This window comes from Heteronotia binoei, chromosome 3 (assembly GCF_032191835.1).
Source record: "Heteronotia binoei isolate CCM8104 ecotype False Entrance Well chromosome 3, APGP_CSIRO_Hbin_v1, whole genome shotgun sequence".
NCBI lineage: Eukaryota > Metazoa > Chordata > Lepidosauria > Squamata > Gekkonidae > Heteronotia > Heteronotia binoei.
This window is the reverse complement of record NC_083225.1, coordinates 58,401,968-58,428,537: the sequence shown is the minus strand read 5'-3', so window position 1 is coordinate 58,428,537 and position 26,570 is coordinate 58,401,968. Positions and strand designations below refer to the sequence as shown.

The 26,570-nt window shown below is 41.4% G+C and overlaps 1 protein-coding gene across 1 annotated transcript in view; it reads right to left on the bottom strand.

Annotated features, from left to right (window-relative positions):
* LOC132568262 (protein Jade-3-like) overlaps positions 1–22,470 on the bottom strand; it is a 49,856-nt gene extending 27,386 nt beyond the window's left edge. The window contains exons 1-2 of the mRNA XM_060233889.1: positions 22,268–22,470; positions 1,142–1,201 (exon numbers count right to left, since the gene is read on the bottom strand). Coding sequence (XP_060089872.1) covers positions 1,142–1,190 — 49 coding nt within the window. The 5' untranslated portion in view covers positions 1,191–1,201; positions 22,268–22,470. The remainder of the gene's footprint in view (positions 1–1,141; positions 1,202–22,267) is intronic.
* Positions 22,471–26,570: the final 4,100 nt, after the last annotated feature.

Sequence of the window (26,570 nt, the reverse complement as noted above, 5' to 3'; positions counted from 1 at the left end):
AATGTTCATCAGAACAGATACCAGATGAAGACACACAGAGGCTTTAATGCACATTGGTACCCAATTTAGATCATTTCACACACAGAGAAGCAACTTTAGCAGTCATGAAAATGTAATTCAGAGTGCAAAGGGGTGCTCATTCTTCTGCTCTGATATTTGGTTTCTATTGACATAGCGTTTTATTTAGTAATCACCTTATGTTCACCCCCTCCAAAAAGGGGAGGGGGGAAGCTGCAAACCACAATAATAAAACTACAGTGGATCCTTGTCATTTGCAGGGATCTTTTCCAGTGTTCAATGTAAATGACAATCAGCAAAGAACAAAACCACCACATTTCCTGCAAAATGTAATGATATAACGATTACAATGTGATGGGAGAAAACAGGCCAGGGAAAATATCGCATTACCAATAAGTGAACATATGAACATAGGAAGCTGCCTTATACTGAATCAGACCCTTGGTCCATCAAAGTCAGTATTATCTTCTCAGACTGGCAGCGGCTCTCCAGGGTCTCAAGCTGAGGTTTTTCACACCTATTTGCCTGGACCCTTTTTTGGAGATGCCAGGGATTGAACCTGGGACCTTCTGCTTCCCAAGCAGATGCTCTACCACTGAGCCACCGTCCCTCCCCAAAGTGCGAATTAGTGTTTTATTTCTGCTCATTATGTAGTCCCTGTTTCCCTCTGTTTCACTTGGAGGACATCATGCCACATCATGTGTTTAAGTCACATACTGTAAATAAACAAAATTGCAAGTCACGAAAGGACAAATGAAGGTTTACTGCAAATGTTAGTCAGCTGTGTCAGCTTAAAAACAAAGATCACAAATTTATTTGCTTGAAAAACTCTCAAGTTTGAATTCTATCAACAGCTTTTTGTAGCTTTAAATTCCAAAAAAAAAAAAAAATAGTCTTAAAACTATTTTGAACAGTCATGTTCTTCTCCCTGAAATTAGGTTCCTTAATTTGAGGGGTTTTTTTGGCAGTGGTGGATGGTTTCTGAGAACAGAGGAAATGAAATCAAACAAGGGGTTTTTTTTGTAAAACCATAAAAAGAGTTAAAATGGTTTGCCCTCAGACCAGAGAAGGAAACCATAAGAGGGGATGATAGATCAAAGGAACACTAGATCATACCACTTACTTTCATTGTCTGAACTGTCACTGCTGCTTAGGTGCCTGTGGCGTTTCATCCTGACGCATCCTAGAGAGGAGGAGAAGAAAAAGAAATGGTTGGTGAAATTCATCCAGCAAGGCAAACACAAACATACACTGTGAATATTGCTTCCCAATAGTGGAATATTCTCACATGCATACACACACACACGAGCGTGTTTTCTGAAAACAGCTTTCAGCCATGTATTAGCAGTTCACAAATTAAGCAAACCGTAGGGAGCGACTAACTAAACAGAACAGCAACACAAATTCAGTGCCTTCATATTAAACTGTTTATTTTTAGTATAAAGTCACTTTAAAATTTAGAGGCACAGTCAACACACCATTATATTAGCAAGGAGAAGGCTTCATGATATTAAAGAGAGGGAGGGGGTGGCAGAACATTCCATCTGCAACAGGAGAGTTGCTATGGCAGCAGTTGCTAAATGAAAAAAGTTTCTCATTTCCCCAGCACTTTACTTGTACAAAGTATTTCACACATTCTCAAACCATTTGTTCTCACAACCACTACAATGACCTTTTAATGTTTTTATTTACTATATTTATAGTCCATTATTACTGAGACTTAAGATAGATTTCACAGTACAAATTCATGCAATTGATAGGACGAGACATCTAATTTCCAATGTACTTGGACTAAGATTACAGAAATCTGAAACAAGCACAAAATGTTAAGACATGAAACAGCATGCAGAAGAAAAATGGTATTATGTTGGTAGAAAATAATGTAACAGGCAACATAACATAGACAGACAACAAATAACACATCTTCAACCAGGGCTTTTTGGTAGCAAATGCCCAGAAGGAACTCATTTGCATATTAGGCCACACCCTCTGATGCAACCAGCTGGAACTGCATTCCTGCTAAAAAAAAAAAAGCCCTATCTTTAACACAGTTCCTTTCCCTTTTAAATGCACAGCTCCTCCCTGTTACAGTACAGCCCTATTTCGTTTCTAGAAATGCCCTCAACAGTTCTGTTTTATATAGGCTGCAGAATAACAAAAGTGTGGGAGGCTTCCTGACCTCTTCAGGCAGGCACAACAGAGAATGCACATTGTTGATTTTGCCTTGAACAGATGGACAAAACAGTCATGGTGAAACACAGAAGAGGTAGTCCTTTAGATACAAAGGTCCAAGACCATGTAGGGGATAGCCAGTACCTCAAACTGAACCAAGTAACTGATGGGCAGCCAATGGAGTGACTGTGGAATATGTGTAATACCTATGCTCCACTTAGCACTTGATAACAGAGTATCAACTGCAATTTCCAAGCAGACTTTGAGGGCAGATCCACATAGAGAGCATTACAGTCTAGTCTTTCTTTTTGAAGATTGTGTTTTCTGTTATCGTAGAATTCCACCCTTGTCTGTGTTAAGAATTCTACTTGCACCCAGTCGTATTTAAATATATTTAGTGAATGCATTAACTCACTTGTGTATAATGATTGATGGAAATTATCATTTGTTACATCTGGTATTCCCCACTCCCACTTTCACTCACCCCCATTAAATACTGGCACCATTTAGACTAGACACCACCTTGTTTTAAAGAACTGTAATGCTTTTATTGTTATTAAGCTTTTTTGAAATGCAACTTGTTGTGAACCATCCTAAACCCAGTTATTGGGAAGGGAATCAAAAATTCAAATAATAAATAAATAAATAACATAATAAATGTACACTTCTTTATAGTCCGCCTTTCTTATGATTCCTGGAAAGAGAGAGGTAATGATTAACAGCCGACATTGTGTGTAGATCTGGTCTTGTTCACTGTACTTTATGTGAGCAGAGCTATCCAGAAATACCTACCATCTAAAAATAAAGCTGGAATGAACAAGTGCAATGTAATGGAACCTCCTATTACACCATGTAATTAATTCCAAACTGAGCCATAGTGCAGATCATCAGATCCACAAAATAAGCTAGGGACAGACAAGGGGATTTCTCTGAAAACCTGAAGGAAATTCCCAGATTTGAAGAAAAATCTGAAATTTAAACAAACAAAAACACATGGTGGGATTAATTTTCCCACAAAGTAGAAAAAAAGTCTGTTGCGTAAAAAAAAAAAAAGCCCACTGAGCTCTCAATGCCCATTTTGGAGGTTGCTAGGCAACTGCAACAATATTGTTGAGCCTTCCAAGCCTTTGTTTTTGTAAAACAAAGCCATGGAAGGCAGGACAGCATACAGCAGGAAATAAGATCCCCCTGCCAGTCCATGCAGATATCCTGTTTGTTGATATTTAAAATTAACAGAGCCCTTAAACCAGGACTAGACACCATCTTTCCTTCCTTCCCCAGGGAACCAGAAGGGGAAGGCGCCTCAGCCAATAGAAGGAAGAGAAGCTTAAACCAATGGAGAAAATTTGCTCTGTAGTTCCTGTGCAATTGAGCAAGCCTTGCAAAGCAAGCTGTTAGACAGAAGGAAGCAAGAGAAAGAAGGAAGCAGATGACAGTCAGTTGTTCGGGAGCCTGATAGAAGCCCTCTGAGCCTGATAGAAGCCCTCTGAGGGCCTGATTTGGCCCCCAGGCCAGATATTGCTTTTCCAGGCTATCACAATTTATTTATTTATTTATTTATTTATTTCGTTTATATCCCGCCCTCCCCCACCACGGCAGGCTCAGGGCGGCTAACAACATTCTACAATCATACAATAACAAGTAAAACCTTAAAATTACAATATAAAGCAATAAAACATTAAAATATTAACTTAAAACCAATCCAGTAATACAGTTGTGATGCGGTATAGATCTTTAGACCGCATTGGCGGACCCTTGGTTACCGTTTTTCCTAGCAGTCCGAGTATGCTAATTTAAAAAGGGTGGTCTTGCAGGCCCTGCGGAACTGTTCCAGGTTCCGCAGGGCCCGCACCTCCTCTGGGAGTCGGTTCCACAGGGTAGGGGCCGCGATCGAAAAGGCCCGTGCTCTGGTACTCTGATATTTAATTTCCTTCGGCCCAGGGACAGTCATTAGGTTTTTCCCGGTTGACCTCAGTGCTCTCTGGGGTTCGTATGGGGAAAGACGGTCCCTCAGGTAGACAGGTCCTCGGCCATATAAGGCTTTAAAGGTAACGACCAACACTTTGTACTGGACCCGGTATATAATCGGCAGCCAGTGCAGTTCACGTAGCCCCGGCTGTATATGTTCCCGTTTTGGGAGTCCCAACAACAGCCTGGCCGCCGCGTTCTGCACTAGCTGCAATCTCCGGGTCCGGCACAGAGGTAGCCCCAAGTAGAGGGCATTACAGTAGTCTAGTCTTGAGGTGACCGTTGCGTGGATCACTGTTGCGAGGTCCCGGCGCTCAAGGAAAGGGGCCACCAATCAGAAGGAAAGAGCCACAGCTTCCTTTGCCCAGTTCCTGGATCCCCAGAAACACAAAGAAAGCACCTTTGAGACCAAAGAGTGCTAAAGTTTTAAGCATGTTTTAAGTTTAAAAAAAAAATTAATTGTGTTTTTGTCGTTTATAAAGTTTATATCCCTGCTATCTAATCTTAAATAGGTACACATATGGTCTGGCCCAACAAGGTCTCATTTATATCAGATCTGGCCCTCGTAACAAATGAGTTTGACACCCGTGCTTTAAACAGTCACACACCAGGACTTAAACACATCAATATGTTGTATTACATGGCACAATCCTAAAAGTTTCAGGATCAAAGACAGAAGCTTAAGCATTCTCGTGGTATAAACAATTTTATTAGTAATATATGGTAGCAGAACTATATCTACAACTTATAAAAGCTTAAAGTAAAAGAAAGATCTTTCTACCCCATATCTTACTTTCCCCCCACCCCTCCCTCCGTTACTTGACCCCCGCCAGTGTTATTTTCTTAAAAAAAACAAATATTAAAGGTACCCTTAACTATTAAGAAAAAACAAAAAAAACCCCAAAAGTTATATTCTTATTTTAAAAATCTTAATCATCATCAAAAATTGTCCAATGTCCTTTTATTTTCCACTCTTTTTCTACATATCTTCTGAATTTCTTCCACTCCAAGAAGCTTAAGCATTCTCTATGTAGCCAAGCATATCACAGTCCAAGCCTCAACCAGAATCACATTTGGTGCCAGGAGATGGTTGAAATCCAATCAAAATACATTCTTGCTGGAACCCAGGGGTGTCGAACTCATTTGTTACAAGGGCCAGATCTGACATAAATGAGATACCGTATTTTTCGGACCATAAGACGCACTTCCCCCCCCACACAAAAAAAAGTGTGGGGGGAAGTGTGTGTGTCTTATGGTCCGAAGGTACGTACCTTCAGGTGGCGTGATCTGCTGCCTCTTCCTCCGATCCGGCGCTTCCCCCGCGCCTGCCTGCCTGGCTCCATCTTTTTCAGGCAAGCGCTGGGATCGCTCCACGTGGCCCGAGCGCTTTGCAAGCACCGGCTGTGGAGAGGGCAGCGTGCTTTCTCCTTGCCTGTGTGCCTGCCTTCAGCTGTGATGTTTAAAGCAAGCACTGGGATCGGAGGGGGGAGGGAGCGATCCCAGCTTGCGAAGCGCTGGGGCCACGTGGAGCGATCCCAGTGCTTGCCTGAAGAAGATGGAGCCAGGCAGGCAGGCGCGGGGGAAGCGCCGGATCGAAGGAAGAGGCAGCGGATCGCCCCCCAGGAGGAAGGTGCGTCCTATCCTCTGGAGCGCCTTATGGTGCGAAAAATACGGTATTTTTGGGCCAGGCCGTGTGTGTCATAAAATGTAATGTCAGGTAGTGGAGGTATAAACTTTATAAAGCAGGGGTGGCCAACGGTAGCTCTCCAGATGTTTTTGCCTACAACTCCCATCAGCCCCATACAGCATGGCCAATGGCTTGGGCTGATGGGAGTTGTAGGCAAAAACATCTGGAGAGCTACCATTGGCCATCCCTGATATAAAGGATACAGAAAACAGAAAGATTTTTTAAAAGCTTAAAATAAAACATGCTTAAAACATTAGCACTCATTGGTCTTAAAGGTGCTTTCTTTGTATCTCTCCTGTGCAATCCAGGGAACTAGGCAAAGGAAACTCTGGCTCTTTCCTTCCTTTCCCAGGGGACTAGGAGGGGGAGAATCCTCAGCCAACAGAAGGAAGAAAGGCTTGGGTCAGTAGTTCTGCTGTGCGATAGAGCAAGCCTGGCAAAGCAAGCTGTTATGCAGAAGGAAGTGAGAGGGAGAAGGAAGCAGATAACAGCCAGTTGCTTGGGGGCTTGATAGGAACCCTCTGTGGGCCTGATTTGGCCCCCGGAGCTGCATGTTTGACATCCTTGCTCTAGAGTGCTTCACAGTCCTCCTCCTATTACATCTGCTGAGTTTCATCTTACTAAGAAGCCTTTGATAACGAACTTTATCAAAAGCTTTCTGGAAGACACCCTGACCTGGATAGCCCAGGCAAGCCCCATCTTGTCTGATCTTGAAAGCTAAGCAGGGTTGACTCTGGCAACTATTAGAGAGACCTTCATGAAATATCAGAGGTGAGAGGTGGGGGCAGGCATTATTCAGCCACCTCTCTGAATATTCTCCAGGTCCTCAGTAGGGATCAGTCACCAGAGGTAACATGCACACACACACACACAGTCACACATACACATATAAAATACAAAAACACACAAAAAAGAGGGGGAAGCATTCTGGAAGCCTATGTAAACAGAAACTACTGGGTCTCCCTTGTCCACGCTCATGCCCTCAGAGATCAGTGAGACAAGAATCTATGCTTGTACTTTCTCAATAGCTTTTGTTTATCTATCTTTAATAACTGATTCCACCAACTTACCTGGTATCAACATCAGAGTGACTGGCCTCTAATTTCCTGGATCCTTTTTAAAAGATGGGGGTTACATTAGCTACCTTCCAATCCTTGGGAATGGAGGCAGATTTCAGTGTCAGGAGATTGACAAATTCACATTTGAGTTCCTTTAGAACTTTTGGATACACACCATCGGGGGCCTGGTGATTTGTCAGTTTTCAATTTGTCCACTGGTCGTAGGACCTCTTCTCTGACTCAGGTCTTTTGACCCCTCTCCTGAAATTGGCAGTTCTGGAATGGGCAAGCACCTCCAATCTTCCACAGTGAAGACAGAAACAAAAAATGCATTCAGCTTCTCTGCCATTTCCCTATCATCCTTTTGTAATCCTTTTACTGCTTGGTCATCCAAGGGCCCCACTGCCTCCCTTGCTGGTTTTCTGCTTCTAATGTATTTGGGGAAAAATATTGTTGATCTTTATGGGGTTTTTTGGAATATGTTCCTCATAGTCCCTTTTCGCCTGTCCAATCATCAACTTGCATTTTATTTGCCAAACCTGTGCTCCCTTTATTTATCTCACTCAGGCTAGCCTTCAATCACTTAAAGGAATCCTTCTTACCTTTTACTGCTTCCCTTACTTTGTTCGCTAACCATGCAGGCCTTTCTTTATACCTATTTGCACCTTTCCTAAATTGCAGTATACATTTGATCTAAGCTTCCAGTATTGTCATTTGGAATAGTCTTCAAGGTTCCTGAAGAGAGTTGACCCTCTTTTCCTTTCAGATTCTTCTCCCCAAGCTCCTCCTTTGATAGAATTTATCCCTTCTAAAGTTAAGGGGTAACAAACTTTGTTGCTAGAGTTTCAAAAAGTATTCACATTTCTATCCTTAGATTTCTTTTATTTGACAATTGACTTCATTTAAAAAATGCTCTCAGTTGGCACTTCTTTATTGTTATTCTACATGTTCAATACTCTAGGGACATTTAATCCCCTAAACTTTGGGGGATTGTTATGCACTATGTACTTCCAGGACCATTACTTAAGAGTCCATAATGTTGTTGTGTTCTCTTTAGAGATTATGTTTTCATTCAGCATGCTTTGTGATAATTGGCATTGTGTTCCCCAGTGAATTATTACAGGTTTAATAGCTGAAGCCCAACTAGTCTCTGCTCCCAAACTTACTGGGGAGTAAATTTAAAAAGTAATTGGATTATTCCAACATATTTTATATTTTCAAAATTAAAAAAATGTTTAAAAGGTAGCCTATAAGTGAATTTTTTTTTAAAAATATATCCTCTTAGAATATAACACCAATTGTACAGCTGTACCCAGGGTTAAGTATCTAATAAATATTGCCTGTTGCCTTTGCTACTCCAAAATCACACAACAAACATGCATTCTTAACTTAATGGAATAATTACTGTATTTGACCATAGTAAAATAATAGTAAGTCAACCAATCAGTATTATAACTTTAGATATAAATGTCTATATAACCAAGACACGACATGTACACAAAAACTCTTGACTTCATAATTAGATAATTTCCAGATCAGCATAAAAGAGATCTGAGCTATATAGGCAATTGAAATAAATTAGATCTTTCAGTTTCATATTAATAATGTACTTGTACCAGGCTCCCCAACCCACCCTGGGTCACTTGAAGCATAAGAAAGAGGATCATATCAACAATATTCCCATTACACAGTAAACTGGCTAATATATCAGGTTTGTTTAGTATGACCTGTACAAATCTAAGACAGAGGGAATACAACTAAAACTATTTCATTTATTCATTTTAACCTCTCTGGAATTCAAATCAGACAGACTGTCATCTTTGACAACAGAACTTCTTTTCCAGGGTCAAGTATGACAATGCTTCAATTATTTTCCAAAGGTTTCTAAAAGATGGCTGGTATTACCTCTTGACACTGCTGTAGATCTTTAGCTGAAGTTTCTTGATTGGCTGGAATCATTCAAGGCAATAAAAATAGTCTTTGCTAAATCTGCTTTTTGCTTCTTCCCTTAACATCTATCTTGATTTGAAAACAACATTGTCAGGGAGTGGGGGGCAGAAAATCACACACAGCATATATGTAACAGGCTGGTAGGCAGACAGCAATACAGTCTGAAAATAAATCAGCAACAGTGTGAAATTAAACAAAGCTTAATTGAATTATTTTTCATTGACCCTCATGTCATTTGTCAGACGTTAAATGTAAAAAGACTACTACATAAACACAAGATTACATTTCCCAGCAATTTTAAAATAGAACTATTTTGCCATCAGTGTTTTAGGACTCACATTGAATACATACTGTAAATATCACCAAGTTAATTGGCTTATCTCTAAATGTTATTTGCAAATATGAAGCACAGGACATCTGGCAGGAAGCTGTAAGATGTTATTTGTTCAATATGTTAAGCTGAGACAATTTAATGGAGCAAGTCCCACTTATCTTAATATTAAATACAGCTTTCCAAAATTTCTAGCCAAAAAGTTAAATTAATATATATAAAAATATATGAACTCTTTAGACTTTGCATGAAGTATCACTGTTCTTATTTAATATACAGAATTAACTTGTACAAAGTTTCTGCTAAGAGCAAACAAAGTTACTGTAATGAACACTGCCAGAGATGGGGGTTAAGGGAGGCCAGTATCTGCTTCATTCTCAGCTAAATGGGTTTTTAAAAATAATACGCAATCCCACGCGAGTTTGTGGTCCCTAGCTTTCTTAGCTATGAAGGACAAAACTATCAACCTTGTCATCAAGGTGAACCATTAATGAAAGCCAGTGTGGTGTAGTGGTTAATAGTGTTGGACTAGTATCTGGAAGACCTCAGTTTGAATCTCCACTCAAACCATGGAATTAGCATTTCCACCAACAATACCATCTTCAAATCCACTACAAGTCTTCCTTCTTTCATAGGTTCATAGTGCGAACAGAGGCCACTTCTGACTGTGCTTGTGTCCAAGTCTTCCTTCTTTCATAGGTTCATAGTGCGAACAGAGGCCACTTCTGACTGTGCTTGTGTCCACGGCCTAGCTATTATTATTGCTAAGTTGCTTCCTCATCCATCTAGTTTATCAGTAGGTGAGCCGAGAGAGATTGACGATGCAGAAAATGCCAAAAAATGCCAGTGCTCATCTGCACAATTTCAGTGATCATATAGAGACGGTCTTCTCAAGCCAATCTTGGGACCTCATCTGGTTAACCTAGATTATTAAACACCAAAAGCTTTTCTCATGGTTGATCATTTCCTGTTAAAGGCACAGCTAGTTTTATGACCACTAACTCCCTCCTAGGTGAAGCAACTGAACGGCTGGTGAGGAAACTATAGACCCTCAAGACAACAATCAGCCCTTCATCTATTTCAGTTTGACTTAAGGGCTTGGTTATGGAAGGAAGGGCATTTTTAGTTGTTCTGGAACACGTCAGAATCCAATGGCACCTTTAAGGCTATTTTTTTTAAAAATTAGGGCATTAGCTTTCATGTGTATGCAAACTCCGTCAGAAACTGAAATACAGTGAGCAGTGTTACATATTAGTTGTTCTGGTATATGATTTCCACTTATGAATCAGGAAAATGCATTCATCTGTATCACTGTATTTTTTGATATAGCGGAGATCCAACCTTGTCAAGATAATTAGAAATTAGGATGGCTGTTCAAAGAACAACATTCAAAATAGTTCCAGTCTTTTCTAACTGAGAAGAGCCCCGTGGCGCAGAGTGTTAAAGCTGCAGTACTGCAGTCCTACACTCTGCTCAAGACCTGAGTTCGATCCCCGGCAGTAGCTGGGTTTTCAGGTAGCTGGCTCGAGGTTGACTCAGCCTTCCGTCCTTCTGAGGTCGGTAAAATGAGTACCCAGCTTGCTGGGGGGAAAGTGTAGATGACTGGGGAAGGCAACGACAAACCACCCCATAAAAAGTCTGCTGTAAAAACGTTGTGAAAGCAACGTCACCCCAGAGTCGGAAATGACTGGTGCTTGCACAGGGGACCTTTCCTTTCTAACTGATCATACATCATACATACATGATGCAAACTTTGATGTTTGAGACTTATTTTGGGGGGGTCTCACAAGGATTAATATCATCCCCAATGCTTTTAAATATCTGTTTAAACACCACTAAATTAGATATATGATCAGCACATTGATGTTACATAGCTAGTTATTTAAATAAGTCTCCGGAAGAGGCCGTTTCTATCCTAAGCTGGTGCCTGGGAGAAAACAGGCAAACATTGAAGTAGGTAAGACAGAGGGGATGCTGTTTAAGTTAAAATAAGTTAAAACAAAGTTATTTATTTCTTGGCTCATCCTTTCACATACAGTATGTCTTCATTAATATACAAATCTGCAGAATATGGTTATTACAATATACTACCTTTCTTCACACAGAGACAGCATGCTCAGAGAATACATAAACACACAGGACAAAGTGCTTCAAAACTTTAGTTAATAAATTTGAATTTACATCTGTATTATTCCACTCAAATTTCAGTTTTGCTGAATCTAGTCAACAATTTCATTTTAGTAGAATGCAGAACCCCCAGAAATGACACTCCAGAAGAACAAAAACATCTCATCTAAGAACTGTAGTATCACAATTAACTTCTCATCCTACAATGAACAGTAGAAGCTCCAAGTTTCTATATAGTGTTACCGATCTTAAGCATAAAGCACACAGAAAGAGAAAATTATCCCGTTATAACCCTCATACTAGATTATATTTTGATGACATTTAATAAATAAGAGAGGGGCCAGCATTTAATTGTACTTTAGTAACTTATGCAACTGGGATAGGGAAGGGATTGATAAAAACACTTGTGTGTCAAGAGGACAAGCAGTAAGAATGGCTTTATCCTGTGCTACATACCAGCTATGACCTGGAACTTCAATCAAGGTGCCAGATTTGTTACTTTGCAGAATAGACCCAGTGTTGTGCTCTTTCATTATCTGGATCAGGAATGTTCTATTGCTATAGCTGCACCTGAAGAATCCCAATTAGCAGCTTACCTCCACATGTTTTTAAGACAACAACAAATCATCTCCCTTTGTTGCTTAAATGCTTGACAGTGTTTGTATTTCACTTTAGAAGAATTCTCTTTTCATTGCCACCCTTCCATTCAGTCACTGGCAAGAAAGAGACACTTCTGCATGCACTTCCTTCCGGGCTATAGCAAACAACACTGCTGTTCTTTACTTCCATGCTGCATTTGAGCTACCCCCTCAGTGAATAGCAGCCCTGTGTCTGCCTGTGGGAAAGCTGTGAGGAATGGCCAACAGCAGCAGAATTACACCTAATCCTTGTCAGTTTTTACCACAGTCTGCAGAATTACAGTATTCCATGATTGCTTTTTGCCAACAAAAACCATGGAATGGAAAACTTAAGTCACAAATACACACATGAAAAAATGTTAAATTGTTTTAGAACCATTTGGCATAATTGTGTGCTTCATGTGATGAACAATACAGGATTTCTACAATAGATTGACTTTAAAATACATTTAAAATAAGATTTTAAAAAACAACAACACTGACACCTATGTTCCATATTTTGTTTGAACTCTAAAAGCTCAACATACAACCTGGAGATTTGACAAAAGAGCTTTTAAATGATGAGATATGGAATACAATGTTTGTGAACAGAAAATCAATTTTCTTTCAAAAAGGTCTCCCACTGAGGGAGTAATCTAAACCAGATCTTCTCAGAAACACAATGTTATTCATTAAGGCTTTCTCCCAATAAGATGTCCTTAGGGCTGCAGCTTAAGACTTCACACTCCTCATTTAAATGCCAAGATATTTAAAGAACAATTTACTGATTCTGCTAGCACTCTCCAAAACTGTGCACAAATTTTAATTGTAATTATTCTATTAAAAGGCAAGCTAAACACCTCCTGTTTATTCCTGTTTGTGTGATACACCAGAAAAAGATAATCTATGCACATTTATGTCTCTGACAGGAACAAACATCACATATAGATTTCAACCCTATTTAAATGAACCTATTCATTTAAGTAATTTAAAAAATCACATTTTGATTAAAAAAGAAAGGTTCACAAATACATTTTTTCTACTTCTAGTAAATACTATATTTAAAATGAAAAAAACCTTTGGGCCATATCAGGTAGAAGTAACATCTAAATTCACATTACAGAAACTATTCGATAAACAAAATTTAAATAATTCAAATTTTGGAAATAAAATGTTAACAAATCCTTAAGTAAAAATTCACAAAAAAGGTTTCAGTAAGTGCCTCAGTTGCTCTCGTTTGTGGTCTTGTGCATATATTTGTACATTAACTTTTCTCTGGAATAAATAGAATACAAAGAATTTCAAGCACAATATATGGCTCTTTCCTGGATGCCTCTTACAGCTATGTAACATATCTGACAGATCCTTTTTGCAACATGAGCAGTGTTAATTACTTGATGCAACAAAGGAATACAGTGTCTCTAAACTTTTCAAATATAAAAACTAGGATTGCAGATAGGTGCATTTAAAAGAAAGTGTACAGAATTTGAACTTCTGGTCAAATTGTGCAAGCATATCCTACCTTCATTCACAGCAAAACATTACACCTCAATTTCCTTTCTAAATGCACAGCCACATGAAGACCCCCCCTCCTTTCCTAGATCGAAACACAACCTGAATTGTACATGTGCAGGTGCTTTTAACATGCTTGAGATCATGCCAGTGCTGTTTCAATCCAACCTTATTAGCCTCTTACATACTGAAATCAGATCCCTAAAAGACTCAGAGTTCTTTCCCCAAAGGAAGGGTGAACTATTTATGAAAGGGAGGTGTAAGAGGGAAAAACTACAGTGAGAAGAAATAAGACTGGTTTGCAATTATGCACATGTATGGGGCAGGGGCAGAGATTTGACTTTTCCATAAAAAGGAACACCTGGCTGGCACATTTTATTTCTGAGCTCTCTTGCCAGATGTTGTTATTGAAACAATTTTATATTTCAATAAAAAGCAGGGCAATATTTTAAAGCAACATTGAAGGCTTTTCTATTACTGCTAAACCGGACGTATTCTGTTTGCAATATGAAATTCAACAAAGCAAAGCTATTAACCACCTCTAGATAGTTAAAGAATTTTCTCAAATTTATATCCCTCTCCTTTGCCACTGCTGCCTGAAGTGTAATTCCTGGGGGCTGGTCTCCAGGAGTAAGAAGGAATCAGCAGAAAACAAAAACAACCCCCCCACACACACACATACCTCTTGCACAAACAGAAGTGTCCTGCTGTTAGAAGATTATATTGGATTGTCTTTTTTTTTTTTGCCTTACTTTGGTTTGGTGAAAATCAAACCAGGGAGAGAGCTGGCATGGTGTAGTGGTTAAGAGAGGCAGACTGTAATCTGAAGAACTGGATTTGATTTCCCACTCCTCCACATGCAACCAGCTGGGTGACCTTGGGTCAGTCACAGTTCTCTCAGAGCTCTCTCAGCCCACTTACCTTACAGGATGTCTGTTGTGGGGAGAGGAAGGGAAGGAGACTGCAAGCTGCTTAGAGACACTGAGTGAAGAGCAGGATATAAATAAAAAAATCCCATATCCTGTACTTAAAACTAGCACTCCAGGACTTGCTTCTTGAAAGTCTTCTGAACAGCTTTGAAATGTGAACATTCAGTGCTGAAATCCCACCCACATATATAGCAAGACCTAATCTAGCCACTGGTCCCTCAAACCCCTTTTCTTTCACAGCAAAGAGCTAATCATTTAGATATTCAATAAAGTGAATTTATAATAAGTATTTTAGTAATTTACGTCTTGTGAAGAAGCTATTGTAACTTAAAATCTGTAAACCTTCTTAGTTATTAGTTTGCCCAATTAGATACACTTCCTTCTATTCTGCATCTCAAGTAACATTTCTGAAGATGTTCTCAAGTACAATGAAAAAAGCAGAAAATGTTTTCTTCATGTACCCTTTATGATACATGAAGACAACCAAGAGATTTTCCTTATTATTACAAATGGAATTTTCCCCCTTCCCACCTTTCCTTAAAGATATCAGATCCAGTCATGCTGGAGGTGAATGGTTTGTTCACATACTCCAATGAATTTCAGTATATGGATGTTGTCTGGTACTTTGGAAATTCCTTTCAAGCCGACTGCTCTAGAAGGGTAATTTTGCCTTTACATGGCACACTTTAAGTAGAGATTTACAGATGTGAATGAACGTAATCTGAGGCATTTATTTTTCAGAGGCTAAAATCAAACCCAGTATACAGACTCTGCATTAATTCTTCCATCTTTTATAAAACACCATATTTTACTATATCACCACAAACACAAGTCTACAAAGTCATGTGAGAAATACAGTATATATAGCTATGAATGCTATTATATATACATGATAATCTCCTAAAAGCAGAAAAACAAAAGACTGCCTACAATCTCTGCAGCATTTGTAAAAGCTTATTTGTAAAAGCTTATTTGTAAAAGCAGGAACAAATTCATTCAGACTGGAGTAAGATTTTTAAAAGTCTTCGCAATCAGAATGCCTCATCCTTTTATGTTAGTTCTAACATGAATGTTGTATAATTCAAATTCACTGTTTGTTCTAATTTAAATTACTATACGTTTGATTTTCCATAGCATTAAGATGTTTTAACTCCATGCATAACTCTAAGTTCTTAGACTGAACACTACAAAGTATCTCCTAAAATCCATAGCTATCAGTGGGATGCTTTCCCAGTTAACTGATGGAAAATTATAGATATCTCGATTTGAAGATAACTTTCCCCCTCAATACTAAATATTTTATCTCCTTATCTCTTCAACCTTTCATAGCGAAAGATGGATTAGATTTAAATTAAATTGGGGTGAAAATTGGTGGAAGGAATATTTACAATTTGAGCTGCGCAGATGGCACAACAGTGACAAAGTGTCCCAGCTATAGTGACAAAGTGTCTGGAACAAGGGAATAAACAGGCAAGTTCAGTAAAAGTTTAAGTTCAGCAAGGAGAGGAATCCAGGGCATTAGTCTCTCCACATCCATAAAAAGGTAAACACATATTTTGCAAGCAAATCTAAATAAACAGGACATTTTATTTTAAAAGGGGATATTTTTAAAAAGCAATTATGAACGTAGAATGCCAGCAGAGAGTTCATATCCGATGTATTGCACTAAATGAAATATGTATGTCTATCTGCCAGCTGGACAGAAGTCATGGGTATGTGCATGGTGCAGGAACCTCCTGGTTCTCAAGAAACAAGTTCACACCCTTGAGACCAGGGTGGCAGACCTGGAGAAGCAGAAATAGGGACACAGCTAAGACTCTCACAGACTTGTAAGATGTGTTCCACTCTGAGAATGGCAACTGTCAGGGAGCATGAGTATCAAGTGAAAATGGCACCATGCTGATGAAAGGGGGACTGTTCCCTCAAGAGATCCCTTCTGCAGTTGATGGACAGGTATCCTTTAACACGAAGGAACATTCCCTGGGCAGAGATGAGGGAGGCACTTGGTAGTTCGTATTTGATCCTTAGACATATAGAGAGACGGACTGCGAACCAGCGTAAGGACTACATGGTGACTTACCTAACATTACGCATGGCCTAGGCAGGCTGGCAGATAATGCAAAGGAGAAGGCAGTGGTCATGATACATGTTGGCACCAACAATGTGGGGAGATGTAGTCTTGTGGTTCTATAGGAAAAATTTAGATTGCTAGACAAGATACTCAAGGCCAGGAGCTCCCAGGTAGCCTCCTCAGAAGTACAGCAAGTTACACATACAGGGCTTGCCAGACAGGCACAAATGAAGAGTCTCAATGCATGGATGAGACAATGGTGTAGCTAGGAAGGGCTTTGTATGGCACTGGGATACTTTTTGGAACAAGCAGGACCTCTACAAAAGTGACAGCCTCCATTTGTCCCAAGAAGGAACCAGGCTGCTGGTGCTTAAAATAAAAAAAAAGAGCAGTTTTGAAATTAAATCTTGGAAGAAAGCTGTGCACAATGGGTTTGTTCCAGCCTGCAGGCCCTATTCCACCCTGCCGCACTAGCTTTTTCCAACATCTGGTGAGGCTTTCCACCACACCTGACCGCTGGAAGGGTCAGGACTAGGGATAAGCATGAACTCGGAAAATGATGGTTTGTGAGAAACCACGAGCCATGGTTTGTGAACCTCCACTAACTTCCTGGTTTGCCAAAACAGCTTGTGGTGCATTAGGTTCATGACTGAGTATCCAAAAGATGCTCCTGGGCACCCTCTCCGATATCCACCTTGCTGCCACCATGTGCAAGCCCCCACTTTGTTTCCTGAAAAAGCAACTTCCTGCAGTGCTGGAGATCTCATTCTTTCACTGTTCACACTTCCTGGCCTTCCTCTACCACCTCCAAGGGTCAGGCCACCAGCATAACCACTGCAAACACCCCCAAATCCACTGTACACCCTTTTCCTTGTTGACAGTTTCCTTCTCCTGCATCAAACCCCCATCCCTCCCCCCGAAATTGCCAAGGCTCTTGCAAGTGAATTCACAAGGCATTTAAATTCCTTCTGAGCTCACTGAAGTGGCCCACCATTGCCTTGGGCATCAGCTTGTCTGGTCCAAGGATCTAAACCGAACAAAACAAAAAAACAGGCCAGTTTGTGGGTGTTTCATGAACAACGTGATTGCCTGAATCATAGTTCGTGATCCAACCAACCTGCCTGGTTCTTTATGAAATTTGGTTTGTGCTGATCCCTAGTCAGGTCTCCCAGCTTCCCTTCCAAGATCTAAGGCCTTGTCTCTGTGTCTCACGCTGTCCAGCACCAGGTCACCACAGGGACAGTTTACTGCCTTGTGCACCCCTGGAAGAACAGCTGCTTACCAATTGCCAGTCATCCCCCAGCACTTCTGTTAAAATAGTGAGTAAGTACCTTTAAGACCAAGAAAGTTCTATTCAAGATACGAGCTTTGTGCCTTGCTTGCTACAGAGTGGGGGGGGGGGGAAGAGAGGGGGGGATTTTTAGTTGGCTTGTTAAGACACGGATCTCCTGGGTGCAACTGGCTTTGCCTCCCCCTTTTCACTGTATTAATGTCTTCATGATCCAGTTCTTAAGTAGGAAAACAATGTGAACTATTTAGATGAGAAATAACAACAAGCCTGTGAGGTGAATTAGGCTGAGTGTGTCCAGACCAAGTTCACCCAGCACATTTCCTTTGCAGACTGAGGATTTTTAACCCACATAAGTAGGTTGATACTAACCACTGTAAATTGCTGTCTTTGTATTCCTGCACTGCCTCTCCGGGGAAGACTATACTTTTGTGCAATAAATTTTGCTGTAAAATAAATATTAATAGGCATAAGATATAGATGGAACACTATGTCTGGGGCAGTGATGCTCTGTGTTCTTAGTGCTGGGGGCAACAGCAGAAGGGCTTCTGAAGTTCTGGCCTCATTGGTGGATTTCCTGATACCACCTGCGTTTTGGCCACTGTGTGACAGAGTGTTGGATTGGATGGGCCATTGGCCTGATTCAACATGGCTTCTCTTGTGTTCTTATGTTCACATACTGTCTGAAAACAATGAAGATTTGAAATGAAGAAGACATTGAAGAAAACATTGGATTTATATTCCGCCCTCCACTCAAGAGTCTCAGAGCGGCTCACAATCTCCTTTATCTCCCTCCCCCACAACAGACACCCTGGGAGGTGGATGGGGCTGAGAGGACTCTCACAGCAGCTGCCCTTTCAAGGACAACCTCTGCCAGAGCTATGGCTGACCCAAGGCCATTCCAGCAGGTGTAAGTGGAGGAGTCAGGAATCAAATCTGGTTCTCCCAGATAAGAGTCCGCACACTTAACCACTACACCAAACTGGCTCTCATGACTACTGCTGAAGGTTAAAGCAGAAAGTGCCAAAGCAGGATCACAGCTGAACATCAAAAAGGCAAAAATAAGGACTACTGAGGAATTACACAACTTTAAGACTGATGATGAAGAAACTTAAATTGTTCAAGATTTTTATTCCTTGGCTCCATCATCAACCAAAAGGGAGACTGCCACCAAGCAATTAGAAAAAGATTGACACTTGGAAGTGAAGCCATGAAAGGGCTAAAAACATTCTTAGGGGACAAGGATGTGTTGTTAGTGACCAAGATCAAGGTAATTAATGCAAAAGTATTCCCCATTACTACGTATGGATATGAAAGCAGGATAATGAAGAAAGATGAAAGGAAGAAAGTTGATTCCTTTGAAATGTGGTATTGGAAGGAGAGTTTTACAGATGCCATGGACAAAAAAAGACAAATCAGTGGGTTGTAAATTAAATCAAACCTGAAACTCTAGAAGCTAAAATGACTAAATTGAGGCTATTGTACTTCACATTATTGGCCACATTATGAGAAAACTCACGGGGAGAACCATAAAGTTGAGCACAGCAGGAAAAGAGGAAGACTCAACATGAGATGGATTAAGTTAAGGAAGCCATAGCCCACAATTTGCAAGACCTGCACAAGGCTGTTTATGATAGGATGTTTTGAAGGTTATTAATTCATAGGGTCACCATCAGTCAGAAGCAACATGACTTCATACACACACACATACCTCAAAAAGAAAACCTCTTTCCAGACGTTAACAGGGCCAATGGATCAGGTCTTCTGAAGCAGCAATTGTGGGAGAGTATAAGTCTTTGCAGACACGGTTAGCACTGTACCAGAGTTTATGGTATAGCTTTCCCTATAGCTTTATTTTAAGGCCAAGATGCAAACAAAACATACTACACCTGCACAAAGCATGCGACATAATTCAGCAACAGCTTCATAATCATGCCACTGGACCAAACATTATTTATTTGGGATATTTTTATGACACCTCTTCAGAGTCCTGCTTGAGGCAGTTTACAATTAACACATTAAAAACACCATTCAAGAACTATGCCTAAAACAAGGCCAGACCATTAAAAAGCTGGTAAAATAAAACTCCTAATTAAAAACCTGGTAAAAAGATGGATGTTAGGTGATCTTCAAGGGGAAGGGTGTTCCACAGAAAATGCCTTCTCCCCAGTTCCTACCCACCTCACCTCCGAAGAAGCAGCGTAGGGAGCAGGGCCTGAGAAGCTGATACTAAGTGGCAGGATTGATAGTATGAGAGGAGACAGTCCTTCAAGTGACCTGGCTCCAAGCTGCTTAGGGTCTTAAATGTAAAAACAAACAAACAAAAACCAGAACTTTGAATTGTGCCCCAAAACAGGCGGTTAATCAGGCAGATCTTTATGGCTGCAGACAGAACAGTTTGTCTACTCTATACCAACCAACCCTAATGTTGTGCCCCAGGCACCAAAATGCCTGTCAACACCTTTCCTGGTAAGTGGTTTTAGAAAGTGGATTTGGCTATGCGGGGCTTTTGCCTAGCAGGGCTTCTGACTGGCCACTGGAGATCTGACTGGCTGTGTAATTTTTAAAAACATTGCTTTGGCAACAACTGTCACGACAGCACAAGAATCTTCACTGTGTCTAAAAGATAAGCTGTGGCAGTCGTGGTTTGCTTTGTCTCCTGCAGCAGCCATTTGCTGGTAGCCAGTTTGTGTCTACTCCCACCATGCTGTGTCAAAATTCCAAAAATACCTGCAGGCTGAAAAAGGCCATGGTCTAAACATTCCCTTACCACTAATGGCTTCAGGCCAATTAATTTAGGTAGCAAGATGTTTCTCAGGTCAATCTTGTTCTCCTTGTTATACATACTCCTGTGGAACCTCCTGTAGTTCAGTCAGTTCTATCAGCTACCCAGAACAATCTTACCAGAAAAATATTTGTATTAAGAAATTTAACAAGGCAAGTCTAGTTATGGCATGATATGGTGCTCTTTGATCAAGAAGAACTTTTAAGGTGTATTACAGCACACCTCGCATATAAGCAACAAAACAGTTTTTGGAAGATAGATGTGCACACCAGGTAGCCCCAGCACATATATATTTTTATACTATGTAGAATGTGCTCCCCAAGGCTTCCATTTCACTGTACGTCTGTATGCTAAATATCAGCATATTTGAGAACTATGGCCATTCAGAAACACTCTCCATTAAAAAGCAGTAATGAACTCGAGTAGCCAGGCCACCACATTGATTGTAATCTATTTCTACCAAACTCTACACTGATGTTCCTAGGTGATCAAGCACCACACTAATATGGATTTAAGGACTCCCCCTGACAGAGGTGATTTTAGGAACCCATTGTTTATTCAGTTGAATCCTCAACAATCTATGTTATTGTGTGCACTATGATAAATCAAACCAGTCAACAAAATCAAAGGTTAATTAGACAAAGTACTATAAATTTGTAAAACAAAGCTGCAATTCTACTTAAACATCTATTCGGGAGTTAATCCTATTGAAATTCCATTATACATTCTTCACAAAAAGCATCTATAGGGACCAGGCTTCAACAAGTTTAGCAAGTATAAACATAACAATTGCAGTAGAAAATAAATAAAAATTGGTTTATTTTCCACATATACAAGAGCAGAATCAAGAGGAGCTAATTTCAAGATTACAAGGGCAAGGGCCTTTATATCACAACTAGATTTTAAAAGATTTTCAGCAAAAAGAAGTGGATATAGTTGAAACCAGCAAAGAGCTCATCATTAGGAAGCAACAAAGCAAAAGGTATTGTGCACACTCAGCGCTGCCAACCTGTACAATATAAGAACTCTAAGCACAGTTTGCCAGTGTGGGCCAATGATAGTAGTTTTCTGCCTGCCTAGCACAATGTGCCCGGAAACAAAAACAGACCATTCCTATGCAGATTGGTTAAACTAATTGGGGGGGGGGGATAAATGAGTGTGCTTTTATTAGAACAAAGGATGTTGTGGAATTCGAGTTTTTTGTACAAGCCATCTCCCTCACACACAGAAGCCTCTGGCTGCACCTGAACACGAATTCTTTATGCTCAGTCACGTATAGACAGACCTATCCCTAACTTACTCGATACATTCCTGAGGTGAGGGACTGGGGACTCGGCGCATCACCAGACACACACAACCACGTGTCCTACCGTCGCAAACGTACACACACACACACCTGAGGCGGCGCCAGAGCCGCCGCTCCTCCCAGCTCACCTCATGGCTGCCCTGCCCCTTCCAGCCCCGCCAGCGTGACTCCAGCCCCAGGCCTTGGCGCCAAACGCCGCCTTCGCGCGGGAGGGGGCCAAACCGCGGCCTAGGGTCGGCTCCACTCGTAGCCCGTCGCCTAGGCCGGGCGTGCTGTCTTCCCCACATACCCGTCCCCAGCCGCTCGCTCCCCCCGCCTTCTGCCTGATGAAAGGCCAAGGTACTGCTTCTTTTCTTCGCCTCACAAAAGGTCCTCCATCCGCGGCAGCGCTTCTGCGCCCTTTGCTCCTGGGGCTCCTTTCCTCGCCTCAGACGCTTCCACAGCTCACCTTGTGGCTCTGGAGCGGGCGGCAGCGGCGTGTGCGTGCGCCGGGGCCCGGAGCTGCTGCTACTTGGTGCCGCTCATTTCCACCTCGGCGCCTTCTCCCTCCGGCCTCGGCTGCTCTACGATCCGGCCATCCCCTTCATCATGTCGGCGACTCCCCCCTTTTTTCCGCGCTTCGCAGGGCGAGCAGGCCCTTGCCCTTGTAATCTCCCTCCTGGAAGGCCAGGCGGCGGCACAAGAGCCCTATTGTATTATTGACACTGCTGCTACTGCTCCCAGGCTCCGCCTCTTCCCCTTCCCTTCTCTCTCCCACCCCACCAGTAGGAGCGCTTTGAGAGCCTCTCTCCTGGCCGGACTGGGCTGGAGTTCCCCGCCACCTGCGCACTGGAGAGGGGCTTCCCTTTCAGGCACATCAATGCGGCTTTGCAGCCTGCCTCTGACTCTTCTCGGCCTGCCTTCTGCATGGTTACTTGGAAGGAAAGCGTAAGTCAGCGCAGTGCATAAGGAATTCAGGCAGCTGGGGTTTCCACCGCCCCCCCTTCATATTTGGGGCAGCCTTGCTTTTAAATGTAAACGCGCTTCCACTTTAAGAGGATGGAGTCCAATGTATTCAATTCATTTCAATGGCCACTCACTGTGATTAGCATCTTCTCCCCCTCCCGTACCATAGGACCCTTTAAAAAGAGGCACTATTCGCTTGGTCAGCCACTCTGAAGAGGCTTCCTCAAATCTCATCTCCCCCCCCCCCCCCCACCTTCTTGGTTCAGGTTCATGCACGATACAGCCTTTTCGCTTGAGTTTTGTCTTTGTCCCCGTAGAAAGCAGCATTCTTCGTCTCCTTGCTCGTAAAAACGATTATAAAAAGATGGAAATTTTTTAAAGGGGACTTTTAATTTTTAAGAGGGTGCCCAATTATTATTTTTTCTGGGGGGGCGAGGTTATAAAGATAATATATGTTGATGGCTCCAGACCTTACTCAAGTGGTTAAAAGAGGGAAACCACCACCGGAAAGCCACTGGTGCAAGGATAGAATGAGGCAAAGTTTCTGCAAGTGTATAGTGAAGTTAAAGTCATAACAATGCCCCTCTGAGCACTTGGTTCACCAATGCTTAAGCACAGTAAAATATTGGTCTAATATTCTTCAGATCACTTCCTATACACAGGTCTCAATGAAAGCTCATATCACATTAAAAGAGTAATTCTATGCACTTACATATGAACATATGAAGCTGCCTTATACTGAATCAGACCCTTGGTCCATCAAGTCAGTATTGTCTTATCAGACTGGCAGCGGCTCTCCAGGGTCTCAAGCTGAGGTTTTTCACACCTATTTGCCTGGACCCTTTTTTAGAGATGCCAGGGATTGAACCTGGGACCTTCTGCTTCCCAAGCAGATGCTCTACCACTGAGCCACCGTCCCTCCCCTACAGTACAGGGAAGTTCACCAGAACAAAAAATAAATTACATATATAGCTTTAAACTTCCAAATTAATTTGCTTTGAATGGAGACACAGCTTCTGCCATAGGCAGATCTACTAAGGAGAGGTCCCTTTAAAGGCTCTGCTTGGTACATTTTAGAGAAACAGGAAACACTAGATTCATAGCAGTATGTCATAAGAATTCTACCAGACACTTAATTTACAATTCCATGCAAATTTCACAACGTACCATTCTCTAAAACTAGAGGAAAGCCAACAGAAGATGCCAATACTTGAAAGCGTAGGTATAAACAGTAGTTTTTATTACAACATTCTAATTCCAAATTATGAGAAAGCACCATTTTTACCAAGAAAAATGCTTTCTCCGAATAGTGGTGAGCCACACTTCTCCATTGCTGGAACTGAGCTGAAACAGACTGCATCCCTACTCCATAAGAGTTCCAAAGAGTTAGTAATGTTTGCTGCAGCAGAACAATTGTCAAGGTGCCAAGGGCTCCTAGTTACATCTATATATTGTGCATGCTGAGCCAACACAAGGTTAGCTATTTTTTTCTGTATCACTATTCTCACACCCACAAGTTTGTCTGTTCAGTATATGCAAATACCACTTCATAGTACTGCCATACTAATGCTTAAAGGGTAAGACATGGGATCCAGAATCATCCTGCACACCTTTTTTTACCCCTACAGGAATACATCTTAAAAAAAACATACTCCCAAGACTTAAATCATGGAGTAATGTGGTACTGTATTCCCTCAGTGTTGTGTACTGAGCAATACAACTACATAAAGTTGCAAGTCTTTGAGAACTGGTCCCTTAAAAGCCTCACAAAAGTACTCTCGTTACAATATCCATTAAGATTGAATTGTTCTATAATCCTAAACCTACACTGAATGCAGAAACAAATTACAACATGAATTGTCAATGGCTCTGGAGAAGTTAAGTGACTGATCTTTTAAAAGGGAAATGACATTAAGCAGGTTCCTAGCCAAATGATTTTCTAGATCTTGACTGGCACAGCGGAGGTCATGGTTGTCCAAGATAAGCAAAACTACAGATCAAATATACAAAGATTTTTGATCTGGATCTGTACATTTACAGAGTAAGCTGCTGGACTAGCTCCCAGAAGAACCTGTGGGAAACACTGTACAACATGGCAGTAGTATATGTTTGCCTGCTTTTCATGTTTGAATGCAGACCTCTACATTCTCGCAGGTGATCACAGCAGCAGTACCCTAACAGTTTTGTTTAGAACTTCACAAGGCCAAAATGCTATGCCTCACCAAGTAGGCAAAATTATACTTTCCATTATGACAAACACCTGTATCTAGTGAATAAAAACTGGAAAAAAGAATGCAAAAATGGTGTAGTCCTGCCTTATCTACAGGTGGACAATGCACAGGAGCTTTGGCCAAAATAGAGAAAAGTACACTTAATACATTCTGTAGCTTTGTAGAATAGATTGGCTCAGATGAGTGCAACTATTCTGACACAAGCATGACTTTTTACACACTGGAACAAAATTCAAGTCCAGTGGCACTTTTAAGACCAACGAAGTTTTATTCAAGGTATAAGCTTTTCACACACTGCAGGGCTGCATTACAAATCTAGTTTTGCATAAGAAATCTCAGCTCTTCCATAAGAAAAAAGGCCAAGAGATCACATCTTCCACTTTAAAACTGTGCACAGTTGAAATTAGGTATTGAAGGGCACAAGTTTCAGATTCTCCAGACACTAAGGATTTTTAGAACCTTATAACATATTGAGATACAGAAAAAATATCCACAGAAGTGTTTGAAATAACTGAAATGAAACAGTTTGCAAGGTTGTATCACTTAAATCTATCAAGGTCTAAACTCATGTACTTCAGATTAAACTCTAAAAGAGTAGTACATGCAAGAACAAGGTCATTCAGAAACTAGGATTAATAGAGTAAAAGTGGAAAATTTCCTAGTATATTCTCTTCATTTTACAGCCTGTATTATTGTCAGTCACACGTTATCTTGAACTCTTAAACTGAATTGGAGAAGTTAAATTCCCTGGCCGTTTTCCCACTTAGCGTTTGCTCCCCTTATTCCCCGGCGCAATTATCTCCGGATCACTTTTTTCGTTTTCCCACTAGTGACTCTTTGCGGAGTCGCCCTCCCTGAAGCGCCGGCTCAAATCGTTTTCCCACCGGCGTTTTCCCAGTGGCATCGACTGGAGTCGATGCCCTGTCAATCATTTTTTTTTAGACGTCATTCTAGTTGCGTAATTACGTAACAACGCAACAACGTAACAACGTAACAACGCGACAACGTGATAGAGAATCCCCTTTTTCGCGGGCAAACAATCACGTGATGGTTCTGTTTTAATACTGGCCGCAGCGGCGTCCTCCACACTGCCTCGTATCGTCAGAAGCATTCACAATGGAGAATCCTGATGACGAGACTATGGCGCTGCTTTATTCAGCAGTGGATATTCTGATTTTGTGTATCTACGCCGCGCGCCAAGTGCTCCGCGCCGGAGAAAGACTCCTCGCTCATGGACTTGGATCACCGAAACCTCTGGCCGCCTCTAGGAAGTCTGACCGGCTTCGGCTGATTAGAGGTGGCAGTCGCCGCCAGCAACGTAGATGGCACTACCTTGCCGGTATCCGGTTCGCGCCCAGGTATTGGGTGTTCCCCCGTGAACTCGGCTGGTGGGAGAACTTTGTGCTTGTGTACTGGGGCGACGAGCAATGGCTGGATAACTTCCGGATGACCAGAGGGACCTTTATGGAGATTTATGCCGCTTTGAAGGACAAGCTGGAAAGGCAAACCACAAGGATGAGGTCTCCGGTCCACCCTGAGAAGCGGCTCGCGGTAGCGCTGTGGTACCTCGCTACC